The sequence below is a fragment of the Lissotriton vulgaris genome, unplaced genomic scaffold (genome assembly GCF_964263255.1).
Source record: "Lissotriton vulgaris unplaced genomic scaffold, aLisVul1.2 SCAFFOLD_1014, whole genome shotgun sequence".
Taxonomy (NCBI): Eukaryota; Metazoa; Chordata; class Amphibia; order Caudata; family Salamandridae; genus Lissotriton; species Lissotriton vulgaris.
Genome location: NW_028253762.1, coordinates 213,396 through 231,702, shown reverse-complemented (window position 1 = coordinate 231,702; position 18,307 = coordinate 213,396). Strand labels below are relative to the sequence as shown.

At 47.8% G+C, this 18,307-nt stretch overlaps 1 protein-coding gene across 2 annotated transcripts in view; it reads right to left on the bottom strand.

Moving 5' to 3' along the window:
• LOC147660773 (palmitoyltransferase ZDHHC18-like) overlaps positions 1-18,307 on the bottom strand; it is a 131,734-nt gene that overhangs the window by 50,909 nt on the left and 62,518 nt on the right. For both annotated transcript variants that reach the window (XM_086951476.1, XM_086951475.1), the window contains exons 5-6: positions 6,030-6,078; positions 5,116-5,218 (exon numbers count right to left, since the gene is read on the bottom strand). In XM_086951476.1, coding sequence (XP_086807602.1) covers positions 5,116-5,218; positions 6,030-6,078 — 152 coding nt within the window. The remainder of the gene's footprint in view (positions 1-5,115; positions 5,219-6,029; positions 6,079-18,307) is intronic.

The following is an 18,307-nucleotide window of genomic DNA, read 5'->3' as shown; positions in this document are numbered from 1 at the left end:
TACACTATTGTCCGATGCCTTGGATCTATGGGGTTCTTTGGGATTGGTCTTCCCTTCGCTTACCAGTGTTTTCAGCATTCGGGCGTATATTTGGATTCCAGGTGTCAAACAATGTCACCTCACCCCATAGCCCAGCGTTTCCAAGTGTGCTTGGTGTCACAGCCTGAGATCTTTCAATGAGCCCCGCTCAACTGCAACCTAATGTAGTGCTGCCATCAATGCTTCCCCTGTAACTTGGGTGCCCAATAGAGAATGGCGGCCCTTGCATAGTATAAGTTGCACACCATGTTCTGGTCCTTCTATGCGAGTTGTCGTGTCACTTTAGGCAGAACCTAAAGGGTGCATTTTTCATCTCTGCAAGGCTTGTTCGAGAATGAGTGGTCATAGGGGAAGGAGAATACATCAAATTATCAATGACACTAAAAGGGAGGAAAAAACAAGCATTTGCAATGCAATAGGTCTCGCATTAGGAAAGTTTGAGCTATTGGGATTGTAAATGACACATTTTGTATTTATGTGTTGGTTTTGAAAATAGCTAAATTAATATCTTTGTCATTTACAAATCCAAAAGTTTTAACTTTCACAAATGTGACACCTATAGCATTTGTATTGCAATATGTGTTGTATTTACGTGACTTCGATGTATTGATATTACAAATAACAATGGCTTTTAATTTGTTTAAATAATTAATACTTAAATAAAAGTTCTTGTAATTTAGGCCCAGGATCAGCTCACAGCTACAAAATAAGTCTATGCTTATTGTGGGCGTGTATTAAGTTTTGTATTTTCTTTTTGCAGTGTGACACTTGCAGTTTTGGCTCCACTTCTAAATACAGGATACTAAGTTACGGATGCAAATCAAAATATGTGTTTACTAAGATAACGGAAGCTAGGGATATCTGTCCTCTAAGGGTATAGATGCGTCAAACTCGGTTTTTCCCAGGGCAGTAACTGCAAAGGCCGCCACTGCCTCCTCCGACTGCAAACTTGCATTAAATTCCAGTGTAATTACCTTTTAAAGATTAAGTATTCATCACTGTTCTTCTTTCTGTTCCTGAGCCGTCTCCTGAACCTAGGCCACAGTATGAAGCTACAGTGTGCAACCAACCAGTTTTCAGGGTCACTGGTTATTTCCAGCAGAGAGCAGCAAAGGATGTCAAATCAGGACAGGCAAGTCGGTAAAACTGATTTCCTTAAGGGAAATGGTCAGCTGAAGGGCACTAGAAAAAAATGTAATTAATTCCCAGTATAGGGGTTTCTGAAGCTGGTTGTTGTATAGACAAAATACATATCCAAAGGGTGTGTTTGAATTCTGTATAAAATCATAAACTCAGGTGCTAGGATGCTGCATCTCCCGAGATGTACAAATCATTTAAAAAGCCGGGATAAGGTCTTCAGTCAGGGTCAGTGCCCGAATCCATTCTTGTCTCTAGGTTGAAATTCAGACGATGAATCGCCTGGCTCTTTAATGGGGTATGCAGCAGAGACTATCTTTCTACTTGGCTGGCTAGTCTTTGCTTTGGATTTTATATCATCGAAGGATAATACATGTTCATCTGAATGGTGTCACAAAGGCGGGCAAGCCCCAATCACAAATCATAAGACAAACGAACATGCTGGAATGCTTACTGGTGGTGGTTGATAGTGATGCAGGACTGGGTACAGAGAACTGCTATGTTTTCACTGATCTGGAAAGCCCAGACACTCAATGCAAATCTTAACTTATAATGTATGCACTTTGCTATGCACAAAGTCATGCTTCTCGCCCAGAGCACACCTAGTGTGTGTTTTGCCGTGGCCTTGCATCGTGTCTGCAGACTCCGGGAGGAGGCTCGCCGCTCCCTCCCAGTCCATGCCAGGGTATTCACGTTAATCTCCAGCGTTGCCTCTCTTTGGCTCAATACAGTACCCTGAGCAGTGCTTGTTTTCTGGAGACAAAGTCTCTTGTGCAGGTCTCGGACCCCTGTGAACGATCAGCACTCTTTGTTAGACCCCAGTTAGTGGCTTTCAATGTTCCCATCTGCTTCAATGCGCTTCCTTTGTAGTTCCTATTGTGCTGTCCTTTTCCAGACACCCCTTTTGTTATGCAAGTCGCACTGGGCTCAGTCCTTCTTTTTTGCTCAGTCAGCGGGACCCAGGTGCCCTTGGGGGTCTTTCATCATTCAGTATTGTATTATGTTTCAGTTTATGTACGGTGTGCTGCTGCAGCACGTGAATTCCTATCATAAGAGCTGCGTCTGATGTCTGTCCGTGCTCATCACCTAAGGCCGTTGTGTTAGTCCTTTAGGTTCGAAGTACTTGCCATCTATTTTTCTAGGATAAAATTCGATTGCTAGTCACAGATGTTGGCCTTCTGCACCCCGAAAGGAACTTTACCTACCATAAGAATACCAGATAACTTCAGTACACATCTGGTGGTTTTTGTTCCAAATTTGGTGGTATCGAAACAAAATACCCCTTGAATGGTTTAATACTTCACACAGGGCAACGGTAAGCCCCCTGCATGTGCGAGCCTCAGGCTGGCTGTGGCACCCCCTACTCGCACGTGGGCAGGCATGAAATGCCCGTAGCATCCTCCTCCATCCGACACTGGAGCCTGCATGGATCCCTCTGCAGCAGAAAGGACCACCCTCGTTATTCACTGTCCTCTGACGGCAGGGCCTGCATCACCATCACTCTCCCCTTGGAGGCGCTCCAATCCCACCCCATCGTCGCCCCGTCCTCATTCTATTCTCCATCATGTACCTGGCGCACTGTCCAATGAGAAGCCCGCACTGCTCCCAGCACTGCAACATGCCGGCCGGGGGCTCCCGACGCGGACAGAGAGCTTGCGACACAGCATCAGCGAGGGAGCGCTACGTCAAACCCCCCCACTCCCACCTACACCAGAGGGAGGGGGGTCACTCCAGTTCAGCCGGCCGGAAGCGGAGCTCTCCGCATTCCCGTCAGGCGACTCAGGCCCCGGCTTCATACACACACAGCGGATGCCTCGGCTGGGCAAGAGGACTGAAATGAACACCGAGGCAGTGAGCAGTCGGTATCGCACCGCATGCAGACCTTCACCTAACAGTTTTGGGGACTTACTTTCAAGTTCCAGACCCAACACCTTGGAAGTAATTACATTGTTGGTCGTCTCACCTCCATCTCACCACCAAATGACCTCTCCCACCCGCCGTGCAACAGCAACTAAATAAACTGTTCTGTCGTAAAACAAACGGACTGGCATTGCACGTTTGTAAATGATGGCACCTTGTAACAATGGTGTGACCTTAAAGGCGCAGACCTCTATGTTTTCATTATTTAAGAGTGCAAATCAGGTCTCATGGCTGTCGGGCGCTGTGCAACAATAATACAATATAGATTTCATACCCCTGGCTCCTGGTTTACATGGTGCCGTTTGTAACCAGACAAGAGTGCAACACGTTACAAATGTAGCACCCTGAGCAAGGAATAGCAACCGTAGGTACCGACCGAAGGTAGATAGATATCCTATTCAAACAAGCCACGAAGCCAATTCTTAGTTGCCATTTTGGCACAAGTTGTAAAGCTCAATGCAATATTATAATGGCAGAGGAAACGCTTTGCCCGCCTCCCTGCTCGGGGCCGCGCTGCCATTGGCGGACCCCTGAGGCAGGAAGCCAGGCAACGGGAGAGAAGACGTAGGCCGGGCCAGAAGAAAGAAGGAAGTCCCACCTGCTGCTGGGCTATGATTGGCTGCCCGCCAGGATGGAGCAAAGAAGCCGAGTCCTCCCGCGGCCCGGGGCTCCCGTGAGCTAGGGAGAGACCCGGGGCCGCCCCAGAGAAGAGAAATCCTGCGTAGCCGGTGAGTGGGGTCCGGTGCTGGTGTGTGTGTGTGTGTGTATGTGTGCGATTGCGGCGGCGGGGGGTCTTTGTATGTATGTGTGCGTATGTGTGTGTGTGTGTGTGTGTGTAGGTGCGCTGGTGTGTGTGTGGGGGGTCTCTGTGTGTGCGTGTAGGTGCGCTAGTGTGTGTGTAGGTGCGGGGGGGTGGGGGGGGGGGGGGGGGTGCCTGTGTATGCGTGTGGCTGTGTATGCGTGTGGCTGTGATGTGCGTATGCGTGAGTGTGGGTGCGCGTGCACGCAGCTGAATCCAGCCGGAGAGAAGCGCGTGGCAGTTTCTTGTCCGTCATTCCCCCGCGTCAGCTAGCTATAGTTCTCCACCTGGACCGCATCCTTCGGATGCGTGTTCCCAGGCTCGACCTAATAAAGGAAGAACAGTTCCAGACCCAACCATCATATGGAACAAAGCACAGCACAGCATGTGAATGCAGAGAATATTCATGCTGCAAAAGGGAGGCCAAGTATAGAGAGTCTTCTGTAACCTCTTCAGCTAGAGTTTCCCACTTCCTCAGTGTTCAATGATTTAACTATGTGCTGAAAACTTTTCCCTTCCTTTTTTGATGGTCTCAAACATTTAACCAACATGAGTTTTATTCCTTTATAATGTTATAACTGTTTGATCTGCATCGGTTCAGTCTCACATTTTGGATTAGTTTTAAATTACTTATCCGCTCCCCATGATTCAATTTTCAAACAACTTCCTGATAGAAAACACTTTTGTAGCAAACACAATCACTTGGTCTTATAGCTGGTTCAGACTCAAATATAAGTGCATTTATTTTACAACATTCAGTTCTTTCAACAGCAGTACGGAATTTGAAATTCAAATTATACTGAATTTGAAATCAGGGTGAAGTGGTCTACATTTTATACCAAGCCGAGGTGGATTCAAGGGTGGATTCTGCTCAGTGTGCCTTCCTAATATTGAATAGGCCCTCTCATTCCATCAACTTTTCTCTAACCTTTGTTTTTTTGGCAACCTGTAAGACAATAATGCTTTTAGAGGCACTGTTTGGTACAGAATGCAAGCAAAATTGAAGAGCCTGCATGAAAACAACAAGGCGGTCTATAAACGGTTTGAGGATAGACCTGGGGCTGTCCATTTAAATCACAGCCAAGAAAGACTTAAAACTTGGAGGTAAGCATCCATGTTACACAAAAGACTATCAACATCAAGACGCACCTTAACAAACAATCATAAAAAAGATCTGCAACATAATCAGCCCAAAGAGTGGTAGTACAGTGTATACTCACATCTTCATTTGTCGTGAGGTCAGAGGCTACGAGGTATGTATGAAATCCTGACAGGCCAAGAATAGACCAGACTGAGAAAAAGCAGACTACCAGTTCCAGAACAGTGGAACTAGTTAAGGATTCATTACAAATCAAAGCTGTACATAGAAAAATTAGCAAAAAGGAGACACAGGAGACCATACTCCAAGCGTAGAGCTTGCTTGCCAGCTCCAGAGACACCCAACACCACTGCACCCTGTTTAGCCCAGGGTTCACAGGTCTGGCACACAGAGAGGCCCACTCATACATTCAGCAAGAGGACCAGGGGCAGACATTCTCCACCCAAATCTTCTCAAGCTAAACTACCTAGGCCCATAAATTGGAGCAGAAACTATCTGGCACAGCCCAGAATTACATACAGACCTCAAAGCCCAGAGGATTCAGAGTGATGCCTTGTCGAAACCCCACTCACTCCCTACTTTTAGCATTCCCATCCACCCTTAGCCCAGGCCAACAATACAGGCCTGACTCCAGACCTCTCAATATTTGGGCAGACACCAGAGACCTGGTCGATTCAATCCCACATGCCAGAGCTCACATCCACTTCCTGTTCAATATAGAGAGGAACTCTACCTCCAGCACAGCCAATAAACCCTCCCAACTCAGAGGCTATCCCAAAGGTCAATCCAGGCCTTATCCAAATCAGAGGCTTACACATAATGACCAACTTCCTGCTTAAATTTCACACCCACCAAGAAACAAACTTCTGAGTATGAAGTATGTGTTTTTTTATGCCTGGCAGTAACTTACAACTTGGAGTTTTGTAAATGCACAACTGAACGTTTGCACTTTGATTTAAGGAATAAATAAACTGCTGGAAGCAGACAGCTAGTTGAGACACTGAAAAGAATATGTATATCACTGGAAAAGGATATCTGGCTGGTGTGTCCTTCAAAGTACTGAGAAAGCCAGCCCTCTGTGACCCTGCAATGAAAAAGAACAAAATTCAGGTTACAACAACCTCTTCGAACTCATAAAGAAGATACAACATACATCCCTACCTTCAAAAAACAGTTCATCCCACATCATTAATGGGGTGGGACGATGTAGGAAGCTGGCTCTGTATATACTATCAAAACACACAAGGTGATGGACAAAATGTTGCACATTCGCAAAAATGTCATCCTCAGTCACAGATCTGGGTTTAATCCATCGTTATTTTGCTCACCATGCCACCCCAGTGCAGACATGGCCATAGGCAAATCAGTCTTGACCCTGTGCTTCATGGGAACAGTCCAGCCGGAACTGCCAATCCTAGGACCAGTTTCTGGCTATCAGCAGTCATCAGCCTGGATAGCTTGACTCCAGTGGCGCAGTGAGCACCGGACCACGTCTGGGCATACCCTTCCCACATAGGGCGAACAGCAACACACACAAGGTGGTGGACGGAATGTTGCACATTGGCAAAACATTCACCCCCAGTCACAGATCTGGGTTTAATCCATCGTTATTTTGCTTACCACGCCACCCCAGTTCAGACATGGCCATAACCGGTCCTAGGATGCTTGTTTCCAGTCCAGGGAGGACCTGGCTTGGCAGTTCGGCTGGACTGTTCCCATTGGGCACAGGGTCAACACTGATTTGCATATGGCTGGGTTCAAACTGGAATCACATGGTGAGCAAAGAAACTATGGATTTAGGCCCAGATCTCTGTACTGGGGTGAATGTATGACATTGTTCTGCATTCTGTCCATCAACTGTTGTTTTGCATTTGTCACCGCGAGTGGGCCGGGTATACTCAGACGTGAGTCCCGTGCTCTCCATGCCTCTGGAATCAAGCTATCCTGGCTGATGCGGGCTGAAAGCCCAAAACCGGCCCTAGGATGCTTGTTTCCAGTCCAGGGAGGACCTGGCTTGGCAGTTCGGGCTGGACTGTTCCCATGGGGCACAGGGTCAAGACTGATTTGCTTATGGCTGGGTTCAAACTGGAATGGCGAGCAGGTTGGCTGGGTTCCCACCATCATCGAGATGGCAGGGGCAGAGTTGTGCTTCACCTCACCTCCCCCACCGGAGGGGTGGGGTTGGAAAAGGAAGCCACAACTCTCCTCCTAACTTGGTTTTCCTGTCGATTGTCCTGTCCATAGTGGGGATCAGACCGGTGGGGGCCAGTTGCTGGGAACAGCAATTGGCTGGGTCAGCTCACAAGGTAAAACCAAAGGGGGTGATGGACGAAGCGTTGACAAGACAAACACTCAGCCCCAGTCAACTGATCTGGGTTTAATCTATCACCGTTCTTTAGCTCACTCCACCACCCCAGTTTAAACATGGATATATGCAAATCAGTCTGACCCTGTGTCACATGGGAACAGTCCAGCCCGAACTACCAAGCCATGTCTTCCCTGGACCGGAATCAAGCTTCCCAGGACCGGTTTCTGGCATTCCAGCCGTCTTCAGCCCGGCTTGCTTGAATCCAGTGGCAAAGTGAGCAAGGGACTCACGTCTGGGCATACCATGCTAACTTAGGGCGAAAAAAGAAAAACCAGAGGCAGTGGGTTGTAGGCATGGCACACAGGTATGTGTGCCATGTCAACTCTTCACTTTTCTCTGCACCAAAACACAGAGCCTGCAAGGGGGCGTGGCCAGTGAGTCAACATGGCGGAAGCAACTCCGTGAAGCCCCTTGCCAAATACCCTAATTATCCTGACTTTCTCCTGCTATCCTACCAACCCAACATGGAAAGTTGCAGTCCTTGATGTATATAAGCTGCGATTACTGCTGAGCACCTGTGGCGGCCGGGTAACGCAGCCTTGACCCGTGAAGGCGGCTGCGGAGTGAATGCGGCCTTTGGAGCACCGGCGCGGACATGTGAAGGTGCCGCCCGCTGGCAAACTATCTCGGCGCTGCGGGACGACCTCCTGGCTGTGTGAACCGCCTCCGTGCCGGTGATCCCCACAGATGACATTTCTGGCCCTGGTTTGCCCCGTTACTGCCGTGGTCCTGGATGAATAGACGGACTATGAACGGGCAGCCGCCCGGGTCATGTCTCTGGCGGCATGGCGACGCGGGCCCTGATTACGAGACACCGGCGGACATGCCACTACTGGCCTACTGCTGAAGCGCCATGGCGGCATGGTGTGGGGAGAATGTTGCCACCACTGCTGCCGTACTGAGGCTTGCCACGGCGGGGCTAGATCGCAGCCCCTTGCCTGATGCTGGAGGCGGCCTGAACGGAAGTGTGCCTGTGGCCTGACCCTTGCCCTGGCAGATCCCTTCTCCAGAGTAGGTGTGGAAAGGAGCTGCGGGACTTTATTGAAGCTGATGACGGAGCGGCCACAGAGGGACTTATGGCGCAACAGGCGCGCCTTTGCTAACCAGTGAGAGGAGGCTGCCTTTGACGAAACACGGCCCGAGAGGCCTGGCTTATGTCCTGAAGACTGGGCTGGTATCTTTAATACCTAGCTGCCGCAGAGGAGAGCGCTGCTACATTAGTCTCCTACTCTGTGAGTGAAACACACCCTCCCAAGCGCACTACACCCTACTGGACATTGCTGCGCCCCTACCAGAGGGAAGTAAATTAGAAAGTATCCTGCGCTGAGGGATGGAACTTTACCCCCAAGCAATGCGATGAACTGGGCCATGTCTACATGGTGGATGCCAAGGGAACATTTCACTACCCCAGCAGTTGTGTGGCAGCTCTAAAGAGGAGGCAGTTGCCTGGGGCCGCAGGAAACATCACGGCCAGGCGCATTGAGGCACCTACCTGAGAACAGAGGCGGATACCCTAGGAAGCAGGCCGATGACACAACATGGCCTACGCCTTCCGGTGAACAGACCAGGCTGCCAGGTCTGAGACTGAGTGTGCTACTGCATACGCACTGATAGGGCCATGAAGTACTGAACCTGGAGCACGCAGCAGATAGTGAAAATACGCGACCTGCTCCTCACTTGCGGCTGCCTATACTAGAGCCTGGAGACCCTTTTAATGTTTGTGGCGGCAAGCACTGCGCAGTAGGGAGACAACACCTGTCGAACACCGCAACCTGGAGGTGCCTACAGCGGGGGGGGGTCGGGGGAGACAGCTGCAACGTCCTCGCAGGGGCACGGACGGCGTACGTGGTCGCCTGTGCAGCTACAACCCATCCCTATTTGCACCAACGGTTGTTTGTTTGTTGACCGTCCATGCTCTAGGTACAAAAATTGGCAATGCGCCACCTCCGAAACAACGCGGAGCAGAATGCGGAGCACACTAGCACACTAGAGCAGTCACAAACAAGGGGTAATGCAGCTGGAGACAATCCAGGCATGGGGATAGCCATGAAGCTGGATTAGGTACTCGTAGCAGTCAAAATAAATTGGAGCTATACTGGATCAGATGCGCTTGTCCCTTGAAGCTAAGATTGACAAGGTGGCGTCTGATTTCACTTTGTTATGCGCGGACCACCACAATCTAGCAGAGAAAGTCCAGTCACAGACTCAGACATTATCGGAATTACAGCCCGTTACAACAAGCCATGCAGCAGCCCTGCAGAATATCCTAGACCACGTGCATACACTGAAAGACAAAATTGAAGATGCAGGGGGAGGCTCACGCCGCAATAACATCCACTTGGTAGGCCTCCCAAAGGGAGAGGAAGGGCGGACCCCAGAGACTTATGTGGAATGCTGGTTACATGAAATCCTACCTACTGGGGTACTATTGCCGCACTTTGTGGTGGAGCGGGCTCACCTTGTACCTGCCCAAAGACCACCCCCTGGTGCTCGACCATGGCCCTGCCTCTTCATACTTCTCAACTACAGAGACAGAGATACGATCTTGCGTGAGACCCAGAAGCTCTCGGAGTTAAAGGTTAGTGGCAGCCCGATCATGGTGTTCCCAGACTACATAGCTGACGTGCAGAGGCGCCGGAGCACGTTCACGGCAGTGAAGTGACAGCTGAGCAATTTGGAACTTCCCTATTCTCTGCCAGACAGAGTGGTAGCTAAAGGCACTACACATTTCTTCAACTCGCCTGATGACACATGAGACTGGCTGGCAGAATCTGGCCTATGGACAGGACCTCGCACCGCCAGTGAAGATCCACCTGGACCAGTCAACAATAGAAAGCGCCGCAGAGGGAGACGGGAGCGGAGGAACAGCACGTCAGGCGACCAGCAGCGCTGCTGCCGGAACAGAGGAATGGTACGCTGTGATGCCCTAGAAGCAGCTGCGACGTTGGGAGCCCCTGTCTATTAAGAGGCGAGGGAGATAAGCTCCTCCGGGTCGGCAACCACTAGTGGCTAATCCACCCCTAGACCCGATTGCTCAGATGAACTGCAGCTGCCGGATGTTAACCTGCAAAGTGCAAACTAACTCGTATGAGGGACTGCCGAGGCTCAGACACGTGAGATGTCCGGGCACGCAAGTGGAGTTTGTCTTGTGTCGTACCCCAAAGTACGCTTTAGAGCTGCTGCCCTAAGCGCAGAGTCCGCAAAATGTGTAAGTACAATGGGAATGCTGCAACATAGTCATATTGTAATACACCCACTGACATGCAGGAAGGATGCAGGTGGCGATCTCTAGACATGAAGGGATAGGTACTAGGCGTAACGAAATGTGTCTCGCCTGAACCCCCGTTACTCTTCAGTCTCCAGATTGACCTAGTCACTGCCTCGTTAGGCAACATAGTAGTTTGGACGAACATCATTCTATAGTTTGCCCCGATTGTTGCTATGGTTATGGTTCATAGCTTCTATGTTACATTAGTAAGAAAAGCCCATGTCCCCTGTCCTGCTGACATACCAAACATACCACTACACACCACACATGCCCTGACAATCCATATTGCCAAACATGATACAAGTAAATGTAACAACATGGAATATACGCAGTATGCATACGCCAACCCGTAGATCTTCCATTTACTCGTACCGACACAAGGCACACAGCATTACTTCAGGAACCCACATGTCAGCTTGAAATGGAGCGCCTGCGCAGTAGATGGAGGGGTCAGGTATTCGGCACCACCTTTTCGGCACATGGGCGAGGCACATTAGTGTGGATCAGGACTGGGGTGCTGTTTGTGTGTGATGAGGTCTTCTATGACACAGAGGGTAGGTACACCTTCGCGAAGGAGCGTTTAATCAGATAGACTATACTGCTGGGCTCCATCTATGCCTCAAATGCTGACCAAATTTACTTCCTTGAGCACATGTCTGGCATCCTGGCCCGTTGGAATGATATCCCCTAGCTGTAGGGTGGAGACTTCAATTCAGTACTAGACATTGGGCTGGACAGGTCAGTCCAGCCATTAAATAGGGCCCCTTCCCTGTCGAATGCGAGGGCTCTCACCCATTGGCTTACACACTGGGCTCTTTTGGATATGTGGCGCTCCCTGAATCCCACTGCCCAGGTTTATTCTCATAACTCCGCAGTGCATAACGTACACGTCCGCCTGGATAGACTGGTGGGGTCACAGATACTTCTTCCCCTGATACACAGCATTTAATACCTAGGGGAGACACTCAGATCATAATCCCCTATTGCTGCAGCTTAGATGGGAGGTGCAGCCGAAACATTGCCTCGGGCGGGTCTCGTATTCGATTTGGAGAAGGCCTTTGACTCCTTAGAATGGGGCAATCTATGTACGGCATTGGAAAAATCCGAACTGGGCCCAATGTACATCCAGCTGACATCTCCTCTGCACTAACCCCTCAGAATCAAAGTGGGATCCTACCTCTGATTCTCTCCCAATACAAAGAGGTACGCTGCTCCTGTTTGCGCTTGCAATGGAGCCACTGGCGGAGGCACTGCGTCCCCAACTGGGTAATGGGGTGCCTCCATGGGATGCCATGCATCAGATGTTATATGCCGATGACCTCATTTATGTTCAAGACATTAACCATGCAACTGCTCGCCTCAATCAATTATACGAGTTTGCTGCGTTGTGTGGTCCAACGGTCAATGTAGACAAATCCTGTGTTTATTTATTTAAAGAGGGACTCCAGGATCCTAACCTTGTGATCAGTAGTAAAAAGGTACAGTGGGCGGCAGACACTTTCCGATATTCAGGCCTCCAAATCTACCACTGTACAGACTACCTTCTTGATGGGAACCTCGGCTTGGCAGTGACGTCCCTCAAATCACAGATGCAGTTTTGGGGTACTTTACCATTATCAGTAACAGGCAGAGCTGCACTCAACAAAATGCTTGTGCTACCGAGACTCTAGTATTATTTCACAAACCTACCGGTCTACGTCCCAGCTTCTTTTTTCCCTCCACTGGAAAAACAACTGCTTTTATCTGGGGTAATGCCAGGCACAGCATTGCACAGCGGAAATTATACCTGCCAGTAGACCGGGGGGGACGGGGACTGGCAGCTCCTTGTCTCGAGCATTACTATCTCGCCTCGCAACTGCAGTGGGTAGCCCATTGGCTCTCAGTCTTTGCGCAGACACTGCAACAATGAGTCTGCCCAATCCCCTGCTTCACATGGGCAGTATCATCCACCCAGGTGCACGCTCCTGACCGCCAGAGCCTTTGCTATATAGGTGCTTCAGCAGAAGCTTGTATATTACACGGAAGGGGACCCCCTATGCGCCAGCGATACCTCTGGAAAGGACACCCCCTGGCCATACGGTAATCTCCGCACAGATACTCAGAAGGCGGCAGGAAAACTACATTCAGACACTGGGGGACCTGTATCGAGAGTACGCTTTTGCCATACGCGACCCTGGTAGAGGAAGATGGGCTCCTGCCAGGTCACTGATACATCGCACATTGGTGGCCTCACTTGCGGCTAAATGGGGAGACATTACTGTCAAGCCAATGACCACCTCACCATGCAATATTTTCATGTTATGGGGACAGGTAGGCACCTGACGCGTTGGTTTGCAGCTTCTTTGAGGACACATACAGCTATCAGCCTCGACCCGCTGCGCCACAAGTGGGCACATGCTCTGGGCTTGGGTGCTTGAAAGCCCGATGTGCATCCATGGTAATACACGCTTCCGGCAAATACAACTTTTTATCGTACATAGGGTGTACCTCAAACCTGAAAAAATAAATCATCAATACTTTAACCGGGAAGACGCCGAGTGTCAGAGATGAGCTGAACGAGGAGCTGGGTTAATTCATATGCTCTGTGGATGTGTTCGGATGAACACTAACTAATGACTGGCCAACCTATCTACTGCACGAATTTCATAGAACCCCACGCTACAAAAGTCACTTTGAGATTCCTAGATTTGGGACTGACATGGGCCAAACCGCTCGTCACCAAGAAGTGGAAGGCACCAAATCCACCCAAGGTCATGGCCGGGCGGAACTCAATGCTTCCCTGGGCAAAGGCAGAGAGCATTGCCATATGGAGCGAGGAAACACTGGGGATGCGCAAGATCCCTATCGCAACATGCTGAGACACCCTATACACTGAGCTGCAGCTCCCCGTAAATATGGCGGGAGAGACTTCCCCTGATTCACACTCTGGCAATCACAGATCCCACCCGAAGCTTGAGTTGTATGTACACCGCAACATTTACTTGTCTTATTGCACACTACTTCAATAAAAGGGCCAATGCAATCTGTAAGTGGAGGGAATGACAGTTGGTAGTACCCGGTAATGAAGGAGTAACACTATCCTCAACGGGATGTTAGAGGGCTGATTATTGTTACTAAAGATGTTTTATGTTCTTCTTTTTATACGTTAGTGCAATCCAAGTATAATCTCTCGCTCCGTAATTATGACAGTCTAGCACAGTGCCAATAACAATAATGTGATCATCTACACAGTGCGTTAACTTGTGTACAGGCACACACCAACAGTCCGCTTGTAAAGCCAGTGCTATTTAAAACTCAAATAAATACATTTTTAAAATGTGCACGTCCTTTTGGATAAATGAGACCAAATGTTTAATGAACGTTGTACTCGTATGTATACCATATCCATGTTAAATGAACTGCTACTGATTGCACGCAGGAGTCATTTCTATTGTACTTCCTTCAAGCAAGAAAATAAAAGATTTTTTTTTAAAACACTGAGCCTGCAATGGCAGTGTGTGGGTGTTAATGTACAGGACCTCTGAGGGTGGCATAATATGTGCTGCAGCTCAAAGGCATTCTCTGGTCACAGGGCCCTTGGTAGCTAGGGTGCCTTTTACAGGGGACTTACATGTGACCAGAGAGGTGCCAATTTGGGGGTACACAGTACCGTTTTAGGGGACGGACATAGTCCCTGGGTACTTGGTTAGCAGGTACCCAGGGCACAAACAAAGAGCATCAACATTAGGCAAAGATATAAGAAGGGGGGTTGAAAACCATGCAAAAAGGGGCACTTTCCTACAAACAAACTCCCAAAAATCTTTAATCCCCATGGGCACACCACATGTTGTAGCCAGGTCTAGAAACAGAAATGGTATGGTAGCTCTAATACGAGCCTGCCACTGTATTGTACCCAAGGGCCACATCAGCTATAGGGCACCAGAACATATTCAGAAACCTGGAAAAGGGTTATTGCCTGGAGTGCCATTTTAAAAGCAATCCTTGCTGAAAACTAACTACTGCCTAAACAGTGCCTCTTAAGTTCATCTATCAATCAAATCATTAACAGAGGACAACACTTTAAGGACCCCATTCCAGAATAAGGCTTAAGGATTACATTTTCATTAGCTTGTATTAGAAAACACCACCAGAGGAACAGGTTATAATTATTTTAAAGCAAATCACATTGCCTTGTATTGTTCCAAAGCAATTAGCAGACTGATAAGAATAGGACATGCACAATTGAGGAAGGACTGAAGGAAGATTGGCATTGGGATGCATTTCTTGATAACAGATGCCTTCCCTGGCAGTTAATGAGTAACAGCTCAGGTGCGACTCAGGCTGGGCACAATGGAGGGGAAGAGTTAGAAGCAACAATTCTAATGCAGACATAAGGTGCTACAAGCAAGGGCCTAAAAAACAACTGGGCCCTTCCTCATATTAAGAACAGGCAGTTTGGCTGCTGGTGCATGTGGAGCAGGGCACACAGCTAGAGGACGCCTCACCACTAGAGGACAGACTGGTCAAAGGTACTGAACAAAAAAGCGATTTCCCTCACATACAGTAAGTTGATGACCAATGCCTCCCCAACCCTTATTGAAGTTGAAGGAGGCCTGAGAGGCTGACATAGGGAAACTGGGGGACGAGGAGCTGGAGGAGGTGAAACTATCACCCTGAGAAGTGGCTATCAGAGCGTGTTTTTGGCTTGTTTAGCTGCATCTATTGTACAGGTGCTACAACACAAGGGTGCTTACGCATATAATGGGACAGGTCCTTTAAAAATTTATAAAGTTTTGATCTTCATCAGTTCAGAGTTATATTTTGGATTAGTGTCAAAATTATTTGTCCACTCCTCATTAACCAATTTTCTTACATCTTCCTGATCGAAAACACTTTTGTAGCAAACACAATCATCTGATCTTACAGCTGGCTCAGACTCAAAAATAAGCACATTTATTTTCACAGTCTTTACTAGTTTCAACTACAGTACAGAATTTGAATTTCAAACTGGGTGGATTTTCAAATCAGGGTGAAGTGGTCTACATTTTATATCAAGCAGAGGTGGATTATGCTCAAAGTGCCTTCTTAATATTGAATAGGCTCTCATTCAGTTAACTTCTCTCCAACCCTCACTCTTTTGACCACCTGTGGGACAATACTGCTTTACAGGCATTGTTTGGTATGGGAGGCAAGCAAGTTAATAGGGGATGTGGGTTTTCTGCATAATCTCTGGGACTGTCTATGGCGGGAGGTCTTCTGGGCGTGGGTTAGACAGGGCGTCGGCCAGGGGGCCAGCCTATACACAGAGATTTCAGTCAAGATGAGCCTCTTGAAAGTTGGGGCAGGGGGGAATCACGGCAAATACCCTAGACTGGTGTTAACACTGGGGTTTGCTGTGGCTCAGCCCAACAATTGTTCGCATGTGTTGCATAAGTTGCATTGGTTCCCAGTCAAGCAGAGAGCAAAGTTCAAGGGCCTCTTCATTGCCCACAAAGCCATATATGGTCAGGCTCCTGGCTATATCAAGGAGCGCCTGGTGAATTATGCATCGGGACACACTGCGCACGTCCAAGGCAGGCTTCCTGGCTCATGCTCGGGCCAAAACTGCGTCTAAAGGGGGCAGAGCTTTCTCCGGCCTAATTCCTCAACTCTGTAATGAACTGCCTGTAAACCTCCGTAAACTAACCCGCCCTCCTCCCCTTCAGGAAACACCTCAAACCCCTTCTGTTTAGGGAAGCTCTGGACACAGTTTAACACATCTGTTTGGTGCTTATCGGGGATGATAGAGGGTATCAGAGCTCTCTCTCCAAGCACCAAGAGACCTGCAGGTGATTATGCGCTATATAAGCTATAGTGAACATAACATAACATGTGGGGAGCGTCTGATCCACAGAGTCTGGAGCCACGGCAAACTGACATGGATTGGTGCAGAAGCAGTTTTATGAAGGTAGAGAATGCCTCCATTTTTGTGTGCAGGTATTGAGAATGTGCGGAGCTAGTGGGGTCTCACTAATCGCACATTGGGACTGGAGTAAAAATGCCTACTGGGTTGACGATCACAGATGACATGTATTCTTTGTGAGAGAGGGCGTCTGGTTTGGAGGGGCAATACTGGTAAGTTTACCCGTTACACTGTTGTGGTGTCCTGTGAGATACATTGTGATGACATGGGTTTTGGGTGTGTTTATCTACAAAATAAAAATAGTAAAAAAACATTTTTTTTAAAAAAGGGAAGTTTGATAGGGTTCCTTCTCATAGCTGTGTACCCACCTGTTCCCCTTAAATCTGACCATCACTGACCGATATTAACTAAAGCACAATTAGGTTGAGGAGCATGCTACTAACTAGTGATTGGACTTAACAGTTTTATGGCATTTTCATATGTACATGTTTCTTCATCTTATTTGTACTTCTTAATTTTAATATTTGGTTGGTGTACAAATTAAGTTCTAGCTAGTATACTTCCACATTTATTTAAATGAACCTAACATCATCCCCATTTTTAAACTTCTGAGGTAGGCAATATACAAAGCTACTGCACTGGTAATCCTAACTGACAGCAAAGGGAAAAAAATGAATTTTCAACTTCAGTATTTTTTAAAATATGGAAACAAAAACCGGATTTTATTTTGTATAAATGCACACATCTGGAAAAACATGAACACAGAGACTTCACTATGACTTTGCACAGCGCCTGTAAATTAAGTTTGGATGGAATAATGATTACAAAACTTTTAGTAAAAAAAAAAAAAAAAACACACACACACAAACAGTGACAGCCCGAGAGTAGAATGAAAGTTATACTAAACCAGGTCTATGTAGAGTCTGAGGGATGGCTGTTCAGCAGAACACCAGCAAGTAAAAAAGAATCATAGAGAATCAAAACGCAAATGACCTGGAGACACAATATGGGGAAATTGCGTTTCATACACACTCGACCTTCTGAAAGCTTGGGCTGCTCTTCAGTTGGAACCAAGGCACCCAGAAGGTTTGACAGACCAGCTCAGATGCCATGGAAGGGAAGGGAAGAAAGAAGGCCCGCCATAAGCTAGATAGGCTTCTGGAGAAACAAGTAGCCTTGCATTAGCTATGGATGTGATGTGCATTACTATTGGAATGGAGAAACATTCATGCTATTGCATAGTACACAAGTATAGATAATGAAGGAGTTAAAAACAAGGAACTGCAAGCTTTTCTTGGACTGTTCTGCAAACCTAACCCACCAAGCTAAACTTTATTAACATCAGCCAAGTGGTCCATAAGGGTTGAGTTCTGTCTAGCCTAATTACTTTATTATGGATTAAATGGCTCTCTTGGCAGATTGTCACATCATCCTTCATGCTCAAGTGCAATAGTGCTTGTGACAGTTTTACCCCCTTATTTTCAAATGTACGTGCAACAATGCACCTTCATTACATGAACAACCATAGTCAAAGATACCACCCGAGGTCACGCATTTGGTACTAAGAAGGTAATTCCTGAATAGGTTTGTCATTTTTTTTTTTTACACGGAAGACAGCTGCCAGGGTATTACAGCATGTTTATTTGCTCCATTTATCAAAAAACTAAAATGGGAGGTCTCATCTGTTCATATAGTGTTTGGATATTTTTTCTTCAATGAAATGAAATAGCAAGGAGGATAATGCAGACTGATCCTTCTAATTTTCTGTGTTATTCAGTATCTATTATTCAGTCACA